Here is a 26,091-nt window from a genome sequence, read left to right as displayed (position 1 = left end):
TACAATCCCTGCTCATAAAAATTCTCTCTGCACCTAAGCAATAATAAAGAAGGAAATACAGCCCATAGACACTGACAAAGTCAGGGGAATGCTAGTGTAGCAACCCTGATTAAAAAATCATTGCAAAATTCTTCAATGTTTACCCCCTTTATGGAAAGCATGAGACATGTCAGGTAGCACAGCCACCAGCCACCACTGAAATATCTTATTACACCACGGGGTATTACCTATCCAGATAAGCAGTGTCACTTGGCCATCGCTTCAGATTTTTACCTACAAAGCTCAAGGACAGCACCTCTAGAATAACCTGAGGCCTTCAGGTACAGCAGCCAGAAGCACCAGACTGTAAGTTTTGTCTTACAATCAAAAACTAAACCCCTGGACATCTACATGTGCAGTGCATTTAAGAAATCCTATCCCATGGCAAGCACTTTCAGAAGTTATGTTGAAATTATAGTCAGACAGATTTCTGCATCTGCTAAATTCAGCTTAATTTCCAGGGATATTTCAGATGCATTGCAACTAAGTGAGGGTAAATACCACCACCAGCTGAAGCACTGAGAATCCAAGTGGCTAGAGTTTACTACAACAGCAGGAAGATATGGCAGCACTTACACCCAATCCCTTACCTGACAGGACTCCAAAGACTTGGCTACAGATACTGGTATTGTTTTTAATTTTAAAAGGTGGATCAAGTTCTTCTAGATTTACATATTTTGAGGTTAAGACGCAGAAAGGGAAAGAAGTCAAGCTAATCTCCAGAACTGTGGAGCAAAAAAACTATTGCATTAACACCACTGATCATTTTACACATACCAGTCTCACAGATTTCTACGTTAAAAGTAATTTGCTTCCACTAAGCCTGAGATGCATACACATTAAAGCTCACATTTCCCTACAAGTTTGGAGTTGATAATACTCTAGTGTTCTGGGTGCATACACATTTTTAAAAACTAATTTTGCGCACAGCTTATCTACTTTTGCAACACTTGTCTGCTTACTTTTAAGGGCAAAGGAATAAGCTAAATGCAAAACTCCAGGCAGAAGCCAACAACACTTACTGCCATTCTGTATGGTAACTAAACCCAAATCAGAAGCAGCTTCTTGGCTCAGACAGTAACCCCTTTATATGGCTAGTATCCACAAACTCCAACTCAATTTAATATCCTCCACTTGGAAATTACACCCAAGAGCTTCTGGCTTTTTAGTTCTTAACTTGCACCTAGTTCCACCACGTATTTGTTTAAGCCCAAGTGTAGAATGCATATAAATCTGCTTCAAAGAAATTGGAAGGGAAGTGGTTTGATGTACTAGCTGGAGTAGGTTCTTTAATCTTCACACTACTCAAGGCAGTCTGTGCTGCAACAAAAGATTACCATACTACACGTTTCTTACTAGCATGTATATGGTATACACAGAAGCAAGATCTAGAGATAATGTACATCTGGACATTAAAGGATACCACTACCTCTACCAGGTGCTTTCACCTAAGGATGTTTCCTTATCTATTTGATTCCTGGTTCATTCCCCCTCCATACCATATGTGGTCACATTGCTTCTTGTGCAACCCACAACAGCCAGAGAATCTGAGACAGTTACCTTTACATAAAGGCTGTATTGGATTGTTTTAATTTGTTGGAGCATCAAACCCTAAAGTATTAGCTTTACAACTGAAGGATCATGTGATCTTATATTTTGGGTTCTCTATATAATCAAAGAAAAAGTTGTTAATCAACTATTCAGGACTCCATGGAATAATAGAACAAGTTCTATTCCATGCATCACAAGCCTACATATAGCGGGTAAGTTAGTGGAAGTTGTTCATCAAAAGGCAGAATATGGCATCCCTGTGCAATTCAAATGATAATTCTCAGTCATGAAACAGGGAAGAGAAAGGGATGGACAACATTTTCCACATTTCTTCTAGTCTGCGACCCAAGCAGTGGTAACAGAGGACTGATGGCCAAGAGAAACTCTGAAACAGAATCTGCCCACTAAGTGTTTGGAACCTCTCCTCCCTATTTGAGGATCAGCAGTTCCCTCTCGATATGATTCCAACTATCATTAACTGGACCAGTGGCCAAGAAAAACCTTAGAAAAACAAGTTATTTCATCTGTCCTACTTCTCCACCTTTCTTATCCCAACACACCTTCCCTTCCCCTTACTACAACTCGATCAGAGGCTCTCTCATGAGAAAGCCCTCACTTTTTTCAGCCTCTCAACCCCATCTTTAATCAATATCTCAGTAGCACAGAAAGAGCAAACTTCTTCCACTCTGAATAGGGTAAAATTACATTATTTTAGTTTGTCACAAGACTCAGAATAGAGAAAAATTCTATTAGGCAAATGCTCTTACAGCAGTGAATCAAATTTAACTTCAGACTGACAAGGGCTGCCTTGTCTGTACCTGACCCTACAGAGCCAACGTCAACAGATTCATTGAACAGAATCTCAATAGTCTATGCCTTGCACAGAAAGAATGTTGCACACAAACAGCTTCCTTCCCCTTAGCCACTTCCAGTGTACGGGGCAAAGCGACCCAGTTTACAGAGCCCCGAGCACATGCTCTGGGCCTATACTCAAGCAGTGAGCAGTATGGTGCTCTGCAGCAGTTACTCAGGTACAGTGCCCTGCTCACATTCATTCATTTACTTCATCCAGAGGTAACAGAACTCCAGTGCCAGCCCAGGAGGCAAGTCCAGGTGCCCATGGCAGAGCAAGTTATCTGCCTACACACACCAGTTTCTGTATGACTTCCTCCACCTGCATGAAGACTCTGCCAGCAGCACTGATGGGTTGCTTGTCTAGGCTTTGCTGCCAGACTATACTTGCCAAAATCCTGAGCCAAGCTTTAATGATACAGCCTCTGTTACTATAGTAACTGGTGTTATTTTCCTATCTCTAGGCTCAGACCTTGGGGGGAAGTACTTAAGTTTGTTCTCATTTCACACCTACCACTCACTTGCCTGCTGCATAGGTACGTGCCACTCCAAATGAAAACCTCTGTCAGCGGGCCCTCAAAAGCAGCTGGCCCAGCCACAAGCCAGTGGGAGGCAAAAATGCACAAACCCAACATGCAGGCACATCCTTCTGAGCAGGCTACAGCTGGGAGACCACCAGTGAAGAGTCTGACAGCCCAGGCAGCTGGAGGCTTACGAGGCCTTCCAGGCCACTCAGAACACAAACATCTGAGAGTCACAGAGTGGGTCAGGTTGGGAAGGACCCCAGTGGCTCATCTGGTCCCACCTCCCTCCTCAAGCAGGGTCATCTTAGAGCATGTGACACAGGATTGCATCCACACGGTTCTTGAATATCTCCAGTGAGACACACAGGACATCCACCAAGGGTGTTATTCCAGGCTGCTGCTGATGCCTTGACATCATCCAGTCAGGCTCAGGCCAGTCTCCAGGGTACCCTAAAGACTAAAGAGTGAATCCCTCCATAAACCAAAGCCAGTTTGCTCCATTGTCACCCGCAACACCGCAGGACTGCACTTTCAGCATGAAGGCCTTCTACTCAGACAGCACAGATTTCCCTTGAAGCAGCTCTTGTAGAAAACCATAATAACCATATTTATCACCTCAATTTTTTAAGAAATAGCATTGGTAAGAGGGCAGGCCCACTATATGAGGGAATGTTCTCCTCACCAAACAAGCAGATGACTCTTTTCTAAAACCCATGAATATTGCTAACATTATCAATATTGTTACTGCAACATCCCACAGGAGCCTAAGTTGCATCAGGAACCTACTTTAATAAAGAGAAAAAACATACAGGATATGAGGCATGAGGCTGGTTTCAAGGTAAGGCCTTATCCTGGGAAAGCTAATCTCAGGCTGAACAGCTGCTGATAGCCTGTATGAGGCCATATACAAAGAACTCTTTTGTATGGTGGGTGGTTTTCACTGTCCTGAATAAAACTTTACACCCTGGTGTGACTAGCTATGCTTTCCTGTTGTTACTCTCCTAAAGCTACAATGCCTCCTCCCCTCAACACAAAAAAAAAAAAAAAAGAGCGCAGAGTTGCATTCTTAGTCAGGGTTTTGGTGCCAGAATACTTCTTCCTCATACCTACAAGCAGTAAAGTCATCACACACACAAAGCTTCCCATGGTTCACAGATAGGCTGCTGAACACAAGTTGTGACTGCTCATGTGAGCCAGCCAGAAGAGACAGCCAGCTACATACTACTTCCATCACATCCTGGTAGTTTCTCTGCATAAGCAAACATATCAAACTGACCTCCCACCTTATCCAGAAAGCTCCTGCATGGAATAGATTCACCCACATCAATTGCAGCCTTCCCCGTTAGAGCAAGAACTACACAAACAACAGCTTCTCACAAATGAGCATAGGAATCTTAAGAGTCCCACCAATGCAATGACAGCAGTGAAGCTTGTAAGCTTCATAGCTCAAATCAGAACACCTGCTACTCTGCCAGAGTATCACCTGAGTACCAAAGCAGTAAACTATAAACTACTCTCACGGCATGCCAAGCTCAGCTTAAGGTCTGCTGTGCCACAAAGTCCCTGGACGGTGCATCAGTACCAGAGAGATCGTGGCAGCCCCCAGGGGACTCTGACAGGAAGCCATCACACTGTCACACAGGATGCTTAAGTATGACAGTCAGCACAGGAGCCTTCAGGGATCAGCTTTAGTTCCACCTGTATTGCTTCCATGTTTAGCTTTTAATGTTAGCATAAAGCTTATTGTGTAACACTTAACTGCGCTGTCAGATGTGCCAGCACCAGAAGAACTGGGATTCACCAGCCAAGTGAGAGACAAATGGGGTTTTGTTTGTTTGGGGTTTTTTTGACATAGTAATGTCGCAATTAGTTTGAGATGGCAGGATAAGAACATCTAAGATATTTAAATAGCAGTATTAATATTTTAGAGCTACTACACTACTGAAATGAGTTTACAGTCATCTTACCAATTGCTTCAGGCCATCTGGAAATGAAAGAAGCCAAGAGAGCATCTGCTCTGCACTGTGAAGATTACCTTAGCACACTAGAGCTAGAAACTAGAAAACTAAGAGATTATCATTGTAGGTGTTCCACCAGCTACAGAGCTTGCTGCCACCACCAGCAAAAATACATGAGCAGCTTCTTTTTCTGTACCCCATCTTTTGCTGGCCAGAAATCCTCCATTAACAGCACAGCTCATTAACATGAGTAGGAATATTCTTGTAGCTAACTCTGAAGCTCAGGCAGTTAAAACACCAACTCTAAGACTACAAAAAGCAAGTAAAATCCTACAATATTTTTCTGTTTAGAACAGGGCCTTCTGTTCCAATAGGAACGTAATGTTTTGATACTTCTCTACACAAGAATTAATCCTGTTCTTCAACAGAGTTGCATACTGTTTAAAAAACACAAGTCAGAGCAGTTTCTTTAGTACACATAAATGAATTCAGCTGACAATAAAGGTCTCAAAAGGAGCAAGGAGAAGAAGAAATAAGCAACATAGCTCCATATATAATTAGAGTTTCCACCTGGGTAAAAAACATCCTTCGTCCAACCAAAACAAGCTATCTGTTTGCCATAGAGCAACAAATCTGTCCCATCTCTTTTCTAAAGACTTGCCTTTGGGTACTTGTTTTGTCATTAAATTAATCTCTCCAATGGTAAAGAAATCTAAAAGCATTTAAGTGCTTCAGTCACTAGGTACTAGTGTAGACCTTTGCAGTGTAGAATGGCAATTAATCTCAAACACGAAACAAAATTCAGTCATTGAAAACCTAACATTCATTTTTCTGTTCTAGACCTCCTATGTATGAAGCTCTCTGCTTTACAGTCTTATTACACATGCTTGCATAATTTCTTCCTACCATAAATAACACAAACTCCCTAATTTTGATATGCATAAAGACACCTGCTTTGTGGAACCCTTCCTGTGAGGCTGCAGTGAACAGAGAGCAGAACATGCTCCTTGTGCCGCTCCTGCATAAGCTGCAATGCTGCTGCCTCCTCCCAGAGGGGACAACAAAGCTGCAGGAGCATCTTCAGCACTTTTTACCAAGACTCTTATTTGGTGTTCTAGCTAGTAGTCAACTGCAGCAGGAAATTCCCAGTGATCTGTGGCACTCCAATTTATGCACTGGAATCTGCTGGTAGCATCACAATTTTGCTATTTACTACCTTCCTTTTTACGGGCACAGAACTGTAAGGTCCTCCCTCGTCTCCAATCAGCATGCCCTTCAGGGGAGGATATGACACATTTCCATGCATGAAATAGGAAGAACGTTAGAGTGACTACCCTGTCCCCTCATCCTTTTGTCCTCTGAAGTCACTGGAGAGGTGCAAGTCCCCAGTCCAAGCCCATCCAAGATGTAGCACATCTTTTGACTGCTGCAGTCTCATTGTGTGCCTTCTGCAAGCATCCACCATTTCTCTGTGCTAGTATTTGTCATTACTGCCACCAGCAGTTCTCTGCCATACATGAAGTTCAGAATGGTCAGGAGTTATAATCAGAAAGCAGAGAGCCAACACAGATCTTTCCCTGAACTAGAAAAAACAAAGGTCACACTTAATTGTCCAGATGGAGAAAAACAAAGCTTTGTGGCACAATCTATTTAATCTGCTATGAAAAAATACTGCTTAAAGGCACCACACAGTAGGAGATGCAAGAGCCAGCCTGGTCAAGCTCCCCATCCTATCACTTTGGATTCAAGGAGAGGGGAAGCAGCAAGACCTGCCTTGTCCCACACCCCATATCTCATGCCAGCAGAGAGAAAGAGGCACACAGGAAGATAAAATGAATAGCAAATAAAGCCTGATTATCTTTTTCCAGAAGGTAGCATCCTTCAAACAGACATTTTTCAAGTATAGTCCCACGATGCTCTTTTGAGCCACAAAAGTAGAAGTGACCAGGTGATTGTGTAACACAGCAGAAGCTTTACTAGAGTCTGTCAAGTAAGGAAACAAGTCACACAGCCACCTTGTCCTATTTCTAGGACATGATATTAGACTTCCTATGGGGCTTCACTTGGGACAATTGTCAGTAACTCTCATTGGGCAACACCATACGTGCAAGAGCCAGATGTTTCCTACGAGTCACTGACACCAAGCCTAAGGAATTCACATCACTGCTCATAGTTTCACTACAACAAGAAACAGCAAGCTTCATACATCTTTTGAGAGCCAGAAGTTCCCCAACAGACCTGTAGGTACTAGCTGCATTTTTAATTTACCTTGGTATTCAAGTAATTATCCTGAACTCACTTAATCTGAAAGTTTCATCCCTTATTGGCACAAAATATGTAGATATACCTATTTCTCTTGAATACCTCAAGTTTTTCAACATTTTCTGCAAATAGTAGCAACCATTCTCTTCTGTTTATGTATTTAGTAACAGTACTGGCTGCCTATCTTAAAACACTACAGTAACAAGAGAAATGCAAGGAGGAAGATCTAGAACTTGATTCAAGCATTATTGCTGGTCATTTGAATTCACTGAGCAGGACTAAAAACTATTGTTCACCTTTAAGAGTTTCAGCTTGCAAATATATTTCTAGCACTTACCATACAGAAAAGAGTGCAAAAGAGCAGGTATCACACTTAGCACTTGAACAAGAGCAGTTCCCCAGACCTGCAACACTGACACCTGGCCAGGGAGACTTCCTGACAGGAATACACTCTTGATCACAAGTCCACACAAGAAATACATATTGGCGTAACCTGGTAGTCATTATTTAAGAAATTAATAATAAAGTATTTTTGTTTTTATTGGAACCTAAAGCATGCCACATTTATACTAGTGACAGCTTTACTGGCAATGTCTAATCGCTAAAAGAGATGAAGGTCAGGGGCTTATATCAATCAATCTGGTTGCAAGCAAGCAAACCAAACTCCTCACCTTCACATGACACTTTGAGGGGCAAAAATAGAGATTTCATGAGTAAGACATCCTGGAAATATACAGCTTTCCATTTAAGAGCTTGTAAATTAAAACACTAGGTTAAAACTTTAAGGCACATCTTCCAACAGAACTACAGATGTTAGTGTTCATAGCTGATATTCTCCCCAGTCAAGAAAGAAATTGCAAAGTCAGTGTACTTACTTCAAGCAAAAAGTAAATCAGTAGTCCTTTGTATTTGGTTTCCCACTCCCCTGAAGTAGCTCCCACTCCAAGATAACTGAGCACAGGGAGCAATTAAACTGCCTTGTAAAGTACAGTACAAAAAACGGTACATATGAAAACTGTTTGGTATACAGGCTCATTGTACAACATGCACTACCATCAGGATTTTTTTATTTTGTTTCAATTGCACTTCATTAAAGCAGTTAGATACTTGTGCTGATGAAGACCCTAGTCACCCAGCCAGACTCTTACTTATCACCTTTAAATTCTTCTCTATTTGAAATCACTCTGATCTTGAGGTTTATGCTTGATATCAGGTAATAAAGATATATGCATAACCCCCCTGTGTTTCCTGATCTTTTAAAGCAGGTCTCAGTAATTTACGGCACACACCAGTTCTGACTTAGAACTAGTCAGATCAGAACCAACAGTTGCTGTTACACATCTGGCCATAAAAGAGACTGCACAGCTGAACACAACAACATCAGTGCAGCCAGTAGTGTGCTTTTCATAGCTCTGAGAAGCATTTAATAGCCTTCATGGTCAAACACTCCCATTAGAAAAAAAAAGAACATTTCACTCAAGTCCCTTGTTGTTATACTTTGGCCAAGTAGGGATTTCAAAGACTCCTAGTCTTGCCTAACTATGGTCTAATTAATTAGGTACTACACTTCAAGCATTTTAGATAGCATTTTTAAGTGCAAAAACGTATATGGCCACTGCATCCAACAAGCCTGCAGAGTGGCAAGTTTATTCCACTTACCCAGAGCTATGCAGCAGCATTGGCTGAAGAACAGCTACTGTTTTGTAGCTTCATAACTGAAAACTCTCACGCTACTCCGTAGTGATGCTGCAGTGGTAACACTCACTCACTGGGAGAACCATATTTAGAAAAATGTTGGGTTCTCCCCCAGAGCAATGTAATAGTTTGGTAAGTGAAATGAACAGCCCCAGCAAGAGTCAGGCATTGTCAGATTAAAAAAAAAACAGAGCTAGACTCCTACAGGGAGAAACCTGGGCTGAAAGGATCTAGCTTTATTGGAAGGATTCATTTAATCCCTGCTTGAGAACATAAAAAAAGAAAAGTCCTAAAGCTATGTGCTGGAAACAGGGGCTATATTAAATGCAAGTCAAGCAATATAAAAACACAGCCTGCCAACCTTCCCCCTCCCGTGTTTTTCTGCAATAAATACCAACAAGTTAATAACCGGTGTATGAACTTCTCGCATGCAGCCGATACCCGGCTTTTAATAAGCGAGCGGGGCAGGGCCTGGCGAGGGTCTGCGCCCGGGGGTCGCGGGGCCGGGGGCGCTGCCCGGTGGCCGGGGCTCCACCTGCGGCGCTGACAGGGCGCGGGGGCGGCGGGCCGGGGCAGGGCGCTGCAACCTGCCGCGCCAGCTCACTTACCCGGGCCAGCTCACTTACCCGGGGCCCCGTGGCTCGGTGGCTGCGAGCCGGCGGCAGATGCACCAGCAGCAGCGCCAGCAGGAACGGGCGAGCCCCCGCGCTGCGCCAGGCCCGCGGCATCATCGTCCCTCGGGGCGACGCAGCTCTGCGGCCACCAGAGGCGGCTGTCCGGGGCAGTGCGGCGGCGCCGGACCCGAAACAGCAGGTTCCCCGCCTCGGCCATGGGGATGCCCGTTATAAAGCCGCGGCGGGGCGGGGCCGGCCGGCACTGACCGCGCCGTGCGCCTATCGCCGTGCGGCCGCCGCCAATGGCGGGGCCGCGCCGCCTCTCGCCCGGCCCCTCGCCACCGGGCGGGCGGCGGAGGGCGCGGGGCGGGCGGCGTCCCCGTGCCCGCGGTGGCACCTGGAGATCCCGGCGGCGCCTGGAGCCCGCGGCGGCCGGGCGTGTGTGCGGGTGCCGGGCAGCCCCGGCGGGCCGCGGGATACGGCCGGCCAGCGCGGCGAGCACTCCCCGCGGGGCTGCCGGGCTGCGCCCCCCGCCCCAAAGCCGTGCCGGGCATAGCCGGCGCCAGCCCCGGGCGGGGGCAGTGACAGCTGAGCCTTGCAGGCGGGCCGGCCTAGCGAGCAAGTAAATTGGGCATAGGAAACCAGCGCATGGTCACAAACCGTGTTCATTTGGTCCTGAGGCCAAGGCTGCTATAGGAGCAAGCTCGTGTGCCAGGGAGAGCAGATCCTCGTGTCACCTCCGAGCCGAGGCATGGCCGAGCCATAGCCACAGGGTCTACCTCTCCCTGCAGATCTTCCTCTGGGTTCCCTGCTGCACAAGTGGCCCCAGAGCCCATTGCTTTGTATTGCCCAGCAAATCCTTCAGATCTCATGCAGGTGATGTGTTTGGGGTCTTTGGTAATACATGCCTTGCACCTGGGAGAATATCCCAAGTCCAAGATTGGTACCTCTTGAGGTGACAAGCTCATAGAGACTGCATGTGGGTCTCAGTTCGTCCAAGCACCAGGCACTCCTAGTAATGGGAAGTTTGGGTAGAAAGTGAGCATCGTCATACAACGGGCAAGTTAGTGCAGCTGTGGAGCAGAAGGAAGAGAAGAGGGGAAAATGGCAATACGTCCGCCGACAAGGCTCAGTATCTACAGGCATGTCTAAAGAGGGAGCAGTACCATGGCATTGCAATGGCAGCAAGCTGTTGGCCTGAGCATTGGAGGCAGCGAGTAATGCCAAGCCCTCTACCTGAGAGAGGGACTGAGCAGTTGAGATATCTTGTGAACTAGACTGGCTCGCATTTACATCAAATTCTTAATTTTCAAATTATCAGCTTGAGTTTGATGTAGGGCAGGGCTGAGGCCCAACATATTGCAGAGTAATATGCATGGGAGGCCATTGCTGTGCATGTAATAGTGATAATAACCTTTAGGTAGGCCTGTTTTGTGCTGCTTTTATGGAAACACACAAAACATGACATTTTTTCACACAATGTATTACCTTTCTTTACTCAGTGACCTTAGAAGAGGCAGTACTCACACTTGCAAAAATTCCCTGGAGTGTATCCGCTAGGTATGGGGAGGGGCTGCTACACCCACACAAAGAACCTTGTTACACAGTAGAAGTCATGTAATTCTGGCATCTTATCAGAGCAAAGCAGAGTGGGTAGGTATAGCGGTTGCTTTAATCTTTCTTTTCCTAAAAAAAAAAAAAAAAAAATAAAAATAAAAATAAAAAATGCCAATATGTAACATTTTGTCATTAGCCTAGACAGGATAAGCCGTTTGTTACTCACGTGGAGCTTTGCCAGTATTCATTATTCTTGGCTTACAGATTTCTCTGGGACTCCAAACACAGCGCCCCATACAAGCCTACCTTAGTCCTAACCCTCACCACTCTGCCAGCCTAGTTCTAAGCTTTGCCAGTATGGCCTGTGGTATCCTCTGATTTTCCATTTCAAAGTCTCTCTGATCCACACCTGAACACATGCCATTCCACATGACACAACCAGAGAGACCTTGAAAGGAAGAGGAGGGGAAGAGCTGGGAAATCTGAATATGAGTGTCCTTGTGGATGTCAGGATCAGCTTGGTTGAGGTTGGGCATGTTATACCTGTGCATGCCTGAATCTTTTAAAAGACAGGCCGAATCTAGTACGGTTTTGTTGAGGCAGTGATCCTACCACTCAAGTACCACATCACCTCATACTTAAGTTTTGATTAAATTCCAGTCCAGATAACAATATTACACTTGCCTACATTCTCCTCTCCAACTTCGTAGGGGGATTTTTGCATCTGACCTATTTTGTGTTTTGCCTTCATGTGTTCATTATCACTTGTACTTTAAACATGAATGCCTTTCTTTGGTGTATTTTTCACACACAAACACGAGGATGTCAGGATCTCTATGCTAGAGGTTTGTTACCACCATGCAAAAATAATTGTTTTCTTAATCCCTAAGAGAGAATACCAGCTACACTGGAAACATCTCCACCAGTGCCTATGAGGCTCTGACACCAGCAGCACCTTTACACCAAGTAAAAGTTCCAGAGAGGGTCAGAAATTCCCAATTACAGAAACCTTTGACCCCTTCATGGTCAAAGCCATTCATAACCTTGCCACACATACTCCCAGCCATGGCCAGGCATTTCTCTGTAGTGAGAAATATTTCCCTTGTGGATAGTAACTGCCTTAGTGCAGAAGACAGTTCATAGCCTCACTTATGTATCACCACCACTAAATTTTACTGAGCTGTTCCAAGCCCAAAAATCTCAGCAAGTCACCATTCAGGAGGCTGGAGGGATATCCAAGCCCTGATGAAAAACACAATTAAGAGAGAAAATACATGGGTCTTTTCCAGTGGTCACTTTCACAGCTGAAAATGTGTGTCTAACTCTTTGGCACACTGTGCCTGGTACTCTAGTTTGTATAGGTGCACTTTACTGGTGTGTCATCAAATAAAAATCTAGGTAAATAGAAAAAACTACAGAAAGTTTTGGGCCATTAAATTGTCTGTTGTTTGTCTCAGGTTGCTGGCAAGAAGGAAGTGCCTGCACTGGGCATCAGTGGCATTGCAGAGATGTTGAGGAACCAAGAGAAGGCTACTCACCAAACATAAGAGGAATTGGGCACCTAATCTTGTCACTTGAACTCTTCTGAAAAACCCTGCCATCACTCAGAGTGCCAAATACGCTGGCACAGCGCCACTTCCATCAGTGATGTCTCCCTAGCAAACTTGCCCAGAGTCTGTAACTGAAAACCACAAAGAGAGAGGGACACAGAACTGGGAGGGAAGTTGTTCTTCACGTCCAGGCATTTGTATACCAGGCCCAACACATGGATCCTTCAGAGGAAGATGTAAGTTGAGCCATAATGAATTCAGCTATGCAGTGACAGTAAGGTAGCACTGAAACTGGTACCGTTGGGGCTTGCTGTGTGCATGAGATCCAGCCTACGACTTACACCTCTGAAGACTTACCCCAACCTGTGCCCGTCTGTGTTGATGATTCATATCTTGTTGCCATGGTGCTCGCATATCACGTGCATCACCACAAACTCATGGCACAGGACGTGTATATTGGTGGTCTTGACAGCTGTTCAGGGAGAACTGTTTGATTGCTTTGATTATTTGCCTCTGCTTCTACTTGCCTTGTCCTCAAACAAGTTTCAGAAGATCACTGTCCTCTTTTAAACAGTATTGGCACTCAGAACCATCATGGGATTTATCTGCCACAGTTTTCATCAGGGCACAAATCCCCTCTTGCACATGTTTAGTAGAAACGATTATTCTATTCTAACGATTATTGAAAGTAATTTTCTATTACTTTCAATAGAAAATAATCTGCAGCCTCCAAATATGAAGTAATTGCTTTTAGGGACTAATTTACTGTTAGAGGTTCTTTTTTAAGTCAGTAGCTGCTACAATCACTCCTGCAAGAGGTTTAGATGTCACTTCTTGTCACAATTTAAAAAGAGGCAGAGAAGAACATGAGAAATTTGCTGTAAGATTTGTTTTTGTGGGTTGTAACAATGCAGAATTTAGAGCTTTTTGGGGGTTGTTTGTTTGGTTTTTTTAACTTTGTGACCATTGAATCATTTGGACCATTTAATCAGAGAATTATCCATTGCTGCCAGGTCTTAATTACTGAGAACCTGCAGTAGCAGAACCTTTTCTACTATGCTGTCACCTGCAAATCTCCATCTAGAGGCAAGTTTGGGCAGTCCAGAGTAAAGACTGAAAAGCCACAGCTGAGCACATTCATGACCCTATGAAGAATAGCAATCACTGTTCAGTCACCCTAAAATGAGGTGGAATACCCTTTCCCCAGCCTCCCAGACATAGGTAGAGTTAGGGGAGTGTGGGGAGGGACTAAGTTTGACTCACTGATTATGAGGGTGGAAATCAGACATCATTGGGTTCAAAAAGTTTCAAATCACAGCATACAACAACATCATCCCACCATCAACACAGCTTTTTACTACATCTGGCACTTTACTGCATTCCTTTCCTTTTTGTTTTCATAATAATACTGGTGTATGGCAAACCACTTTTTCCCATGTCGGAATAACAGTCAGTTGCTGCTAACTGCAAAGTATTCACACTTGTTAAGAAGCAGAGATACATTGCTTTGGGGTGTTCAGCGTGTTCTGGGGTGTATTTGCTGGATTATGTCAAAAAAAGAGAGGCTCGGCTTTTTATGGAAGCCAATTATGTGTATGTATATATATACTTGAATGAAACAGAAAACCTGTTAGTAAAAAATAAGTGTCTTATTGGGCTTTTCATCTTGAAAGTTCTTTGCAGAATATTCACTTATACTTGAATGAAAAGCTTTGTCAAAAATATTACAGGATTTCAAACCTTTTCCCATTAAATCCATTTAGAGTCTGCCACTTCATTCATTATACTTCATACAGAAATTCTGTTCAGACTTTTTCTCTGCAAAGTATATTAAATTGTATTGGTCCTTGCTGTGCAACTTTGGTTCCCCAAAGAGTTGCTAGTAGTCCTGATTAGTTCCCACCACTGCCAGACCCTCAGCTCTCAGTAGTGCCCATCCATCTGATCCTAATAACCCAGCCATACCTTCATGCACCTATATTTTTCCATCATGGGAAGAGACTGTTGGCCATAGCCCAGTATTACTATGAAAACAGAACAAAATGAAACCAAAAAGAAAGGGATGCAGTAAAGTCCAAAATGTAGTAAAGAGGCAGTAATGCTCATTTGATCTTCGGTATTTTTTTTCATGGTACTTCAGCACATACCTAATTTTAAGGGTGGAACCACTACAATGACATAGCTGAAGTTAGTCTCTAATCTGCCAGCTCTTTGAAAACAAGGATATTCTCATTGTTTGGCCTTTTTACTCTTACTTATGTTTTGCAAATTATAGGCTATGATGCTAAAAATCAATATGGGGCCCACTGCAGTGGTGGTAAATGATGGATATATATATGGCACTGGAAAATTCAATGGCTCTTCTCAATATCTATCTAATAGATTTCTAACGTAAATTGTGCACTCCTTTGAATTCTGTAAAGCAAATATAACATCACTCCAGGCTCTAAACAGAATGCCAATCGACCGTATCTTTAACCTTTAGAATCTTTAAAAGTACTTAATAACCTGCCAATTTTTTTTTTATTTATTTTGTCAGCTATGAGTTTGAAGTTGGGTTGGACTCCATATGGACTCCAGAAAAGAGATCTGTTCCAACTTCATTTATCAATCTTATCAAGTCAAGGATTCCTTCTGCTCATCCTGTCTACCTGGGTGGGATAGATGGAAAGTGGGTGGGGAAAAAACAACCTCTGCGCTGAAATTTTTGAGGACTTGGTACTCTGGGCTGCAAATGCCAAGGAGAGCAGCTGGTGAATCCCCCATGCCCATGCCAAGTGGGCTCACCATCAAAAGTGCAAAAGAAGTGTGTGTGGGAATCAGGCCAGGGCTCATGGAAAGCAAGGTCTCTTGCCTGACCTCCCTTCCATGTGATCCTCTACCAGCACAGACAACAACAATAAGGAGAAGGAAGCAACTGAGGACCAGGCCCTGTGAGTTCAACAAGTTATGATATTGGGACTTTATTTTGTTGCTTGAGCACATTTACCTTTCCTCACAGAAATGCTCAGATGAATGCAGTGAAGTATTTTGTCTCACAGGTTAGCACCCCCCTCATCTGCCTCTCTCCATTAGCAGTCCGTATCTTCAGGAAACTCAGAATCAGATTTATGTTCTAAATGGCATTAAACAGCTTGGAAATATACTCCAGCAAAGAAGTCCTGACATCAAATTAGGCACTCTTTGTCTTCTCATTGTGGAGGCAAAATGGTGACAAAACAGCAGAATGATGTTCATTCTAAGATGTCTTGATCCCACAATTTTTCATCAGGGCCAAGAGTAACACTTGTTATCGGACAAGCAAAGTTTGTTTTTTCTTCCCTACCAGTTTCTTAGCACTGATTTAAGTTTCACACTGACACCAGCAAAACGGCACTTAAATCACAGCCCTGAGAACCAGCTACACATATCCAAAGCTGAGCAGAGTTCAAACCTCAGCCCTGTGCTGATACAGAGTCTTTTCTGTTTTAAATTGCCCACCCACTCACTATTCCCAGCTGCCGAGCCACATAACGTTCAAAGACCACACACAAGGTGCAAGAGCAATAGGGGCCTGTTGAAAATTAAAGTGCAACAGCTTAGTCAAGAGGATAGACTCCAGCATTGCTGCCTAGAAAATGGGGGCAAGGAATGAGACAGAAGGGCAGACACAACCGTGGGAGATCCGTACAGAAAGCGGTGGGAATCTACACTGGAGTCTATTTTGCAGAAATCCCCCATCCTCAGCTCAACAGATAACAGGGACACACAGATCTTCCTATGTGAACACAGGCAAGAATCAGCTCAGAAAAAGAGCTGCTGCTTTCCAGAAGCTAGACAAGATACTAGGGTCTCAGGATTTGTTCTCAGCTTGTCTGAAAGCACATAGAGCTGGTCAAAAACCCTCTCTGTGCCTTATTCCCCCTTCTTGAGCAAGTGTAAAGAAGTGTAAGAACATGTTTGCTATGCTCTGTTGCCCCCCAACATGCAGCAAAACTGTCAAAGAGCTCTGGTTTCCTCTCTCCAGTGCTGCTAATGAAGGGACCTTGCTCTGAAATGCACTCATTTGAATGCCATATAGTAATGCCACCCTTTCTCTTCACCCCGTTGTAAGAGCACATTGCTATTGAAAATTACAGTGTTGCATTACCACTCAGTGGTGGCACAAAGGCAGAAGTGGGTCAGCACCATCACGCATCACAGTGCAACACAGCCCTTTTTAGAAGAGTGTGGTCCTCCTAGCGACTACAGGCTAGTACTCACAGGGTCTGAGGCAAACTGGTGAAAATAGACCATATTCTGAACCTATCTGCTCATATGGCCAAGTTTGCAAAGAGTTTTGCACAAGAAGAGACTGTTCACCTGAAAATGTTTTAAAAACATTCTTGGGTTTTGTCCTGTTGCTTCAATACATATAGAATATGTCTTCATACATCAAGATTTTGTGCCTTGTCACTAACCAAGGCTAAATGCTTAAAGACTGAGTCAAGCTGTACTCTAAGTATGGGCTGTTTAATCCATAACTAAATGAAACTGCCTCATTGCTGAGATGAGGCAATGTTGTAACAGCACAGCTCAGCAGTCAGAACAAGAAACAACCAAGGTGGTTTCTAAAAAGTTCTCAGCATGTTTGAAGAGGCAGACTGCCAGCGCTCTATGGTGTCATCCTACTCCCTACTTCTCAGCTGGGACAGCAGCTAAGAAGAGAAAAAAGGAGGGAAGATGAAACACAACATGCCATGAACTTTCTCACTGCAGCTCTGATTACTACTAGCAAAAGAAAGTAAGCCAAGGAGGCACTGGAAGGAAAGACTCAGTGAAGTACCCCATAACAAGTACTCTGAGATGGTGGTTTGAACCCAGAACCACATAGCGTAGCTAGCATGTGTTCCTGTAATGATCTAAAATAGAAGCACTGATACAAAAGTGCTTGCAGCACTGTCAGGCTCCTACCTGTGATCCCAGGTTTGGGCTTCAGAACACACACAACAATAAACAGAAGGATACCAAGACTGGAATTTTGGTAGTTAATTCTATTGCCCCATTCATTTCACCACCTTCTTAAAAAACGAGAAATATAAAATAAAATATAGGCATAAGTGCACACCATTTTGATCTTTTGATTCCTGTCAGAAACTCAGTGCAGAATAAAACCTTCCAGCACACAATTGCTTGCATCCAGCTTTTTGAAATATCCCACTGTGATACATATCAACCTTTTCCTTTTGATTGATAGACTTTGCTAGGAAACACAGCAGAACAGATGTGTGTGCATGGGTGCCATCAAATTAATTTTAACGCTCTTTTTTTCCTGCTCCCCCCTCCCACCCACATGCTTATAAAGTTATTCTGAAAGACATGAGAACTCTAAATAATGGGGGGAGGGAAAGTGGGGATTAAAGCACATCTGAAGAAAGTAGTATAAAATTGCACTGAAAGCAAAGAATCCTCCCACCATAACCTACCCTTGTCCACCCCTGTGTCAACAAATATGCAACCAATTAATGTAATTGCAGAGTTATTTATGGCGCACAGGAAAGTGTAGTCAGGGACCCTGAGAAACAAGGTTGTAGGGATAGGAACGCCTGGGTTTCCCCCTCACCCCCTCCTTTGCAGATGTTTAAGTTGACTTGTGGTGTCCATGTGTCTCATAACCAGCAGCCTGTCTACTTTGCAGGTGTTGCTTGCTGTATGGGGGTGGGTGAAGTGGATGAAAGGAGACCTGGAAAAAAGTTGGCGTCTTCTGATTTCAAACTGTGACCAAAAGATATTGGTTGGGTTTAGATATTCCCCCGCCTACTCCCACCAACTTTGCAGGCTACAAAAGCCCCATACTTAATCCCTTCAGATGACCCTTCCGACAGCAGCAACAACATTTGAACAACAGGGGCAAAAAAAATTTCTTAGCTCCATGATTTGATTGTTCAGGGTGACAGTTTTGTTACTGTTCAGTGCCCTGCACAAGAGAGGTTTTAATTAGAGCTATTGAATGGTTTGAATTGGCACAATTAGGGTCAGCATTAATGATTGCTGCATGTGTTCTTTTGAACAGTAAGGGCTTTTTTTTGCCCATGGACAGGAGGGGGTAGCAGCTAATGAACTAGGAGAGTGCAAATTATCTCTGCAAAGCTGGGGCAAGTGTAATACACACTGGGGATAAAGTGGAGAGCAGGAAGAGAGAACCCAGCTTATGGGGCTGATCAAGAAGACTTCTCAGGAGTGGACTGAGCACCATCAGTCTCCAGTGCTTGCCATTTGCTTCCTCAGGTGTTAGGGCTGCATAAAGCACTGACTAAGATGTATTTTTGTATCGCAGGGAACACCTCAGAAAGGCAAAGTACATTCAGTACTTTCATACTGAGAAACACAAAAGGAGAAGGGGAAAAGGCTGCAATCTGCTGAGAACAGTAGTCTGCTTCAAAACAAGGATGTGCTCATGCAAATTGGTACTCCCATGAGTAGGCTTGTAGGGTTTACCCACCTCCCATTCACTTCAGTGTGATACTGGATCACTTCAAAGGAACACAGCCACATAAGAGACAGACATATACATTTGTGTACAAAGACCCTGCTCTGTGTGTGTAGAAATGCCTCCCAAATACACACACCTGCTTTTGCAGCACAGCAGGTAGATGCCAGAGCCCCATGCATAGGGCACCTCTGCCAAAGGCTGCTCCTTAGAAAAGAGAGTCCTCACAGAATGTGCCGCTTGACTGAAAGAACAGACCTCCTGGGGGGCATACCTATGGTCTCCTCAGAACTTGTAGATCTCTAATGTGTTCATTACAGTCTCTTCCTGATCCACACAGTCTGTGCAACTTCTCAGAAATGCTCCCAGGTTGCAGGAGGAATACACTCCTACATCATTCCAGCATAGCCAAAGAGACTTCTCTTCCACAAACCTACTTAGTGTCAATACCCATGTGTGTGCAGAGACTTGCTGGCAGCACAGGACCTGCCTCACTCTTGTGAAGTGTCGGGTTTTCTCGGCTGTTTGAAGGGCCTGGAAAGGCCCGGAGTGGCCTTGGGACAGCCCGCATATCGAAGGACGAGAAGAGGCTTCAGTTCTTCTTTCAGTTTTTATGTTTATTAATTGTTTATCTAAAAGATGTCCTTTCAGCCCAACAGAGATCTGCTCAGCAGTCAGCCATGAGCACACTGTGCCGTCCTCCGGACAGCCACGTATCTTTATACCCATTGTTACGTGTACAATATTTATCATTTTTCCCCAATACCATTTATTCTTATTGCTGGGTGCACTTTCAGTAATAACCAATCCAAAAGTGCCACCATGGCCAAAGAAGATGGAGGAGAAGAAGAAGAAGAAGAAGGACAGGACACACCCCAATTCCTCCATCTTACTTCTCTAAACCCCCCTGTACATAAATCCTAAACCCTGTTTCTCACCCTCTAATTAACTAATCCCTTCACCATTCACCCCGGTGAAGCCCTCATCCTTGTCGTCTCCTGTGTAGGACCAAAGTCCAGCCACCAGACACTTCTGGCAACATTCCAGGACTCCCGAGCCCCCCAAGGTGGTCTCGGTGGCTCAGCACCTCAGGACTGAGATCCTGAGATCCGACAGTGAAGAACCTCCATTGCTTCTGGCCTGTGCATGTCCTCCCCAAAGCATGTGCTATTTTTGCCTCAGGCCTACAACAAAACTTTCAGAGTATTCTCCATTTACTAAAATAAGCCTTTGGTCAGGCATTATATTAGAACCACAGGCCTTGCTTTGCCTTCGAGGTACAGAAAGGGTTTGTTCATGTGCCAGCTCCCCAGTGGTGGAGCTTCCCTCCCCCGGAGAGACAGCCACTCCCCACTTATATGTGCAAAACATCTGTTTTTACTAATGGTGGATTGACCCTCTGATACCTAATCAACCTCTAAGTCCCTTCTGGGCTCCAAAAAGCCCAGATAGGACATCCCTGGTAGGGGCACCAATGGGGCTGTCTCAGGTCTGGCAGTACCAGCTGAGCCAGATACTGTCACTGATCTCTGGTCTGGCCCTAAATACCTATGCAAGCCATCAGGCCTGCTGTAAAATGTCCTGTCTCATTGCCTGCAGTAATAATGTCTCCTGAATGTGACCCAAAGATGGAAATACATTGCCAGGCACCAGCATCAAGGAAAATGGTTGATTCTTCAGGAAGTTTAGTTGGTAGAGCAGAAATGTATATGCTGTCAGAGGACTGATCCTCATACATTTTTCAGAAAACATTTTCAGCCAAACTTTTTGCAGCCATCCCAGAGTGCGGCCACCAACACCTAACCACTAAAATTTTTGAGGCAGAGCACTGGCACCAGCCAAGGCTGCACAGCCCACCAGCTCCTTCATTGGCAAAACAGGTAAAACTGTGTGCATGACTGGAGTGGAGAAGCTGGGTGGAATCCTGGGTGTGCAGTCTTGGCTGGGAACTAGCCAAATACTTCACCTCTTATACATGCAAAGGAAAACAAAGGTGCTCAAAATATGGAGAGAATGAGACTCTTTGGTGTGGTTAAAAGAGCTTTCTGTGCATTTCTATTATGAGATATTTTCAAATCTTTTAGTGTCTTACTCTCTCTAAACATTACCTTCTCTTAAAAAAAATAAATTTCTCTGGCTTTTCAAAGTAGGTAATATAAATTGTTATTATTACCTAGGATACACAGTAGCCCAACATATTTGGAAAATAATTACAGGCCAAATTCTTGCCATGCAAACAGAGGTCAAACAGACTGTTTGTGCATAAAGAGCTCATATTCACTGATAGGCTTAATCCAGTAGGAATTTAGTCTGCAACATGAAGATTTAAGCAGTGATGCTGCTGCAATCCATTTGAAGCCTATGGATGGATACAAATCTAACAGGCACTCACAGCTAGGATAATCTCACTTAGTTTTCAAGACAGAAAACTAAGGTAGACCCATGGTCTACCCTGGTGTGGGTTACCTACTCATTTGTGGCTCACAACAAGTTCTTTACCTTATTACCAATTTTGTAGTTCTCATGTCCAAGACACATGAGAGTCTATCTCATAAAGGATCTTTCCCCAGGCGTGCCAACCTCCAGGGCATAAAGAGCCCAGCAGTGCCCAGCAGAGGTCTATGGCTGCCAGCTGGAGGTGAGCAGGTAGATGGCAGGAGGGTGAGAGCAGAGCTGCAGCAGTTGTCTCTCTTGGGAGCAAGCAGTGTGGCTGCAGGTGCTTCGGCTCACCCAGCACCCCGGAATGGAGAACACTTCTCCCTGCCCTTGGCTGGGCAGAAGGAACTGGTTCCACTGGGGTTCAGCAGAGGCGCAAAATTGGAGTGCTGAGGGAAGGGCAGAGACACAGGCAAACACCTCATGGGTGCTTTTGCCATTGGCTGCTTTCGCACCCTCTCCCCCAAGCCTCCCTCATAAGGACTTCAACTGTTCCCATGGCCAGCAATTTTGTTTGGGCAGACATCCAGCATTGCTTAGCAGATCCAAAATGACACCTCACACATTCTTGAAGGTGTGAAAGAAACAACCAAGCTGAATCGCTTCACCACCCTCAGGGTACTAGAGGTGATACCATAGACTTGCCAAGGAAAACGCAAGGACATCCACAAACATTTCACGACCACCTTCTTTGAGTCTGCTTTGTTATTAAACAGTCCTGGCTTTTGGCATTAGCTGGAAAGCACAACATACAACTGCTCAGACAGGACCCCTGCCTTGGCTTTCTTGTCATATATCCTCAAAAGGGCAAGACTTTTCAGTAACAAGTTGATTTATGTCATCCAATAAATATATTAATAGTCTTCGTATGGGTCATTTACAAGCAAATAATAACTCTGCAGGTGGGAGGATGGGGCTAATACCATAGGCACCAAACTGCCAGCTGGGCCATGGCCTGAGGTTCAGCTACCTGGAAAGAGTCTGGAAGCTAACAAGCAAGAAAGTGCATGTGACGTGGAAAGCTGAATGTGAGAGGGAATATTATGAGGAGCTGGCAAAGGGTGCAGGTGGTGCTGGCTGGATCCCTTGTGTGGTTATGGGGAACGTGTGTCAGCAACAGCCGAACCACAAGATAGCTGGAGTGGAGCACTAGGGACATTCTGGGAAATGGGGCCTTGCCAGGCCAGCATGCCTGGTAGCCATACCTGCAACAGCATAAAAGTCTGAGATAGCCTGGTTAGCAGTATCAGAAGTAGCAAACTCAAAAATGGATATATGGCAAAACCAGGACTACAAGGGAAAACTAGATAGGTGCAGGTTGTCTCTCTGAATTGAGTAACTGAAATGGAGATGCAGGGGTAGTAAAGAAAGAGTTCAAGGAACACAGAAATGGATAATAAGACAAGAAATGGATAATAAGACACAAGATTCATGTGTCTGGGAGCATTTGTCAAGCAGCCCTATGCTTGACCACTGCAGCTGGAGCCAGCAATGAACCAAACCCTTTGTTTCTGACTATGCCACCAGAGTCAGACCACCCCAGCCAGAGGACAGGGCTTAGCAGGGCAGGGGATTAGCTTTTGCTAGCTGGACAGACAGATTGAGCATCCCAGTTTGATGCTTGTTCCAGAGCAGATGGCATTAGCTGCCATTCACCACTGTGTAACAGCTAAGATTTTGGTTTTCCGTCCAGTTAATACAGTTAAACTATTGGAACTAAATAAGGTGCCTTGTTTACCTTCAAACTCATGGTCTACACCCAAGAAAAATATTTTCCAGGAAAACCATTTGCACTGAGAAATCAGTATTGCATGTCCTCTGCCTTAGTGTTGGCACTGATTAGGAAATAAAAAATCTGCAACAAGCCTTTCTGTGAAGTGATGCTTAAAAGTTCTGCAAGCACTCCCAGCAGAAGTTATAAATGCAGACTTCAAAAACTTGTCAGAAAAAAGCAAGTTACTCAGAATGTACTTCATCTGAACATTTACTGAATGCTTCATACAGACTTATTTTACTGAAATCAGTCAACCCATCTCCAGCTTGAGATCTTGTATTTAACCTCTACAACATGTAATTATACTTCAGATCACCCACAAATCAGCAGAGACTGTGTTTTTCAGAATTTCTCTGTATCAGTGTTGCCATATCACTATATTTCTGTGCTGCAGCCAGACCAGCACTACTTGCAAGTGCCAGCTAAGAAAAGGCGATGAATGACCCCACAGAGATTAAGCGGTGAGATATCTCTCATGGCCCAAATATTAAGCAGTGGATTCACCCTTGCAGCCTTTTCTTGATGTTCCCAAGTCTCCATCCCCTGGCAGATCCAGAGTTTGTCCTTGCCTGGTCCCAGCCCTCTGCACCCAGAGCTTCAGGTCTTCTTTCCTAGGGCAGACTGGCCATCTCACTCTAGAGCTCCTGATTCCTTGCCCCCTGCTGTAACCTCTTCTGAAGGCATCTTTTGCTCCAGCCTCACTACAAGAAAAATAAGTTACTTAGATTCTGTATCTACCACACTTTGGAAAACTCCAGTGTTGCCAAGGCACTGGCAGAGGGCTGAAAGCAGACAATTTTTTTGCTGACTGCTCTCTCACAGCACAGAAACATGTGCAAAGCTGGACTTAGTATATTGTCAAATTCATCACATGTGATAACCAGTATCAATTGCAGAAGTGTTTGTGAGAAAGCAAGAGAAAGCTGGGGACTTTTAGCAGAGCTGGGTAAATAAGCCACCATTAAGAATTCTATACAATTTGAACTATTTATCCAGTTGAGTCTTTATTTCATTTTAAGCAACATCCCTTTTGCCACCTCAGAGATTTTTTCCCCATGGTTATTAGGATTTTTCAGTATTGTTGCCTTGATTTGGGAGAAGAGTATATCTCCTTTTGTCACATCAAGCTACATTCTCACATTGAAAAGTCAGGCAACCAAGCTGATTTTCAGCTACATCTGCTTTTAGATCAGAGCTGTTATCCTGGTTAACCAGTGGGATGGATCAGTAGTCATGGCCCAGGATGCTTGGGGGCCATAGGTCTGAAAAAGGGCACCTGATGTGAGGAAAATGCACTAAGAAGAAGAGCAACATGAACTAAACAATAACTTGGGACTAGCATCAGGAATTCTAATGTAAATAGTTCCAATTCTTGTGGGTAATTCCATCACTCCACTCACAGTCACAATGAGCTTATATTCAAGAGTTTCTGCAGCGTAGAAGGGCAGCAGATCTTCCCACCTGCACCACAACCCAACCGGCACCTTTACAAAAATCACAGTACCCTGGAGCCCAGCCCCTTCATCATCATCCTGGCCAGGCCCAGACCCCGTGTTTGGTACCACTGACAACAGCAGAACTACCTCGAGAAGGGGTACATCCATCCCTCTATGGCTTCTAAACTTCCCTCCTTGCACTGATTTCTCATGAAGCCTGAGAACCTCTGCACTAATTGGACAGCCTGACAAGAAAGGGCAATTTGTTACCATAGGAGCATATTTCACATGTAGCACCATGTTAAACACCTGGTGTGAGGATTCTGTAAAATTTCAAGCTAGAGCTATGGTCTTAAGTTTAACACCACTGACTGCAGACACACATCCTTACTTTCTTCAGCTGTCCCATTTTCACTGCTTGCAAATTACTGACCTTCCCTTAGCTCCATCTCCTCCATGCCTGAACTAACACAACTCAACATGGCCTTTCTGTAGGCATGTACTGCATAAATCCTGTGCCATTATTTCTTATTAATCTAGATATCACTGGGCTTAATGGCAATCCAGTTTTGCCAGCTTCTCACAATTCCCTCTCACATTTGGCTTTCCACATCACATCCCCTTTCTTGCCCGTTAACAATTTAACTGAGCATATAGGCATTGCTAGGTTACTTTAGTGCTTAAGGAGTGTCTTTCCCACACAGCCATTGCTATTTTCCATAGATTTACCACAGAAATCATCTCCAATTGCCACAATCAGGACTAAAGGCTCAACTTCCACTACCTAGGCACAAAAGTTCTCTGTTCCCTCAGCCCCACGATATGCCTTGGAGATAGCAATGGCCACCACCAGCCTTTTCTCAAAAGGATTATGAGCTAGTCTGTCATAGAGTTGTGAGCTACTAAGCAAAGTAAGCAGGTAATTTTCCAACAGCGACTAAGTGCAATTCTGAATTTGAGGTAGGATTTCTACATTCACCTTCATGGTTTCTGTAATGATATTTCATGTCCTCCCCTCACCCCCTATTCCATCTTTCCAAGCCGAAACAGCCTAGGAAGGGGCTGATATCCCTTTGCCACCCACACAGATGTCTGCACTGCCAAACCGGCACCAATGGCAATGCCCTTTTTCATCACCAGGCCAGCAAGAATCCAACCTCACCTTCACATCCACAAGTATGTTTGCAATTAGAGTAATTTTTATTTTCATTATGTGAGACCCAAGTCTTTGGGCTGTAGTGGTCTAGGGAGCTCAAAGCTGTGAATCTCAGGAGGCACCTACAGAGCACTCCTGCTGTGCTGCCCAAGTCACAAGACAGGCAAGGAAAGGATATCCAGCAAGAAAGAAAGAGCCTAAAAGAATCCAGCAGAGGCTGGATATTGGTATTTATGGTA

The 26,091-nt window shown here is 44.3% G+C and overlaps 1 protein-coding gene across 8 annotated transcripts in view; it reads right to left on the bottom strand.

The window, feature by feature from the left end:
• The window catches only part of SMOC1 (SPARC related modular calcium binding 1), a 169,973-nt gene that overhangs the window by 124,932 nt on the left and 18,950 nt on the right, over window positions 1-26,091 (bottom strand). For 3 of the 8 annotated variants that reach the window (XM_074542867.1, XM_074542871.1, XM_074542873.1), the window contains exon 1: window positions 9,508-9,766. The exons of 1 other annotated variant lie outside the window; for it this stretch is intronic. In XM_074542867.1, the coding sequence (XP_074398968.1) occupies window positions 9,508-9,612 (105 nt within the window). In that variant the 5' untranslated portion in view covers window positions 9,613-9,766. Of the gene's footprint in view, window positions 1-9,507; window positions 9,768-11,022; window positions 11,166-26,091 lie in introns of those variants that run through there. 4 more of the 8 variants (XM_074542869.1, XM_074542872.1, XM_026793638.2 and 1 more) reach the window with 3 other exon arrangements.

Source organism: Zonotrichia albicollis, chromosome 6, assembly GCF_047830755.1.
Source record: "Zonotrichia albicollis isolate bZonAlb1 chromosome 6, bZonAlb1.hap1, whole genome shotgun sequence".
Lineage (NCBI taxonomy): Eukaryota > Metazoa > Chordata > Aves > Passeriformes > Passerellidae > Zonotrichia > Zonotrichia albicollis.
This window is presented reverse-complemented; position numbering and strand designations above follow the sequence as displayed.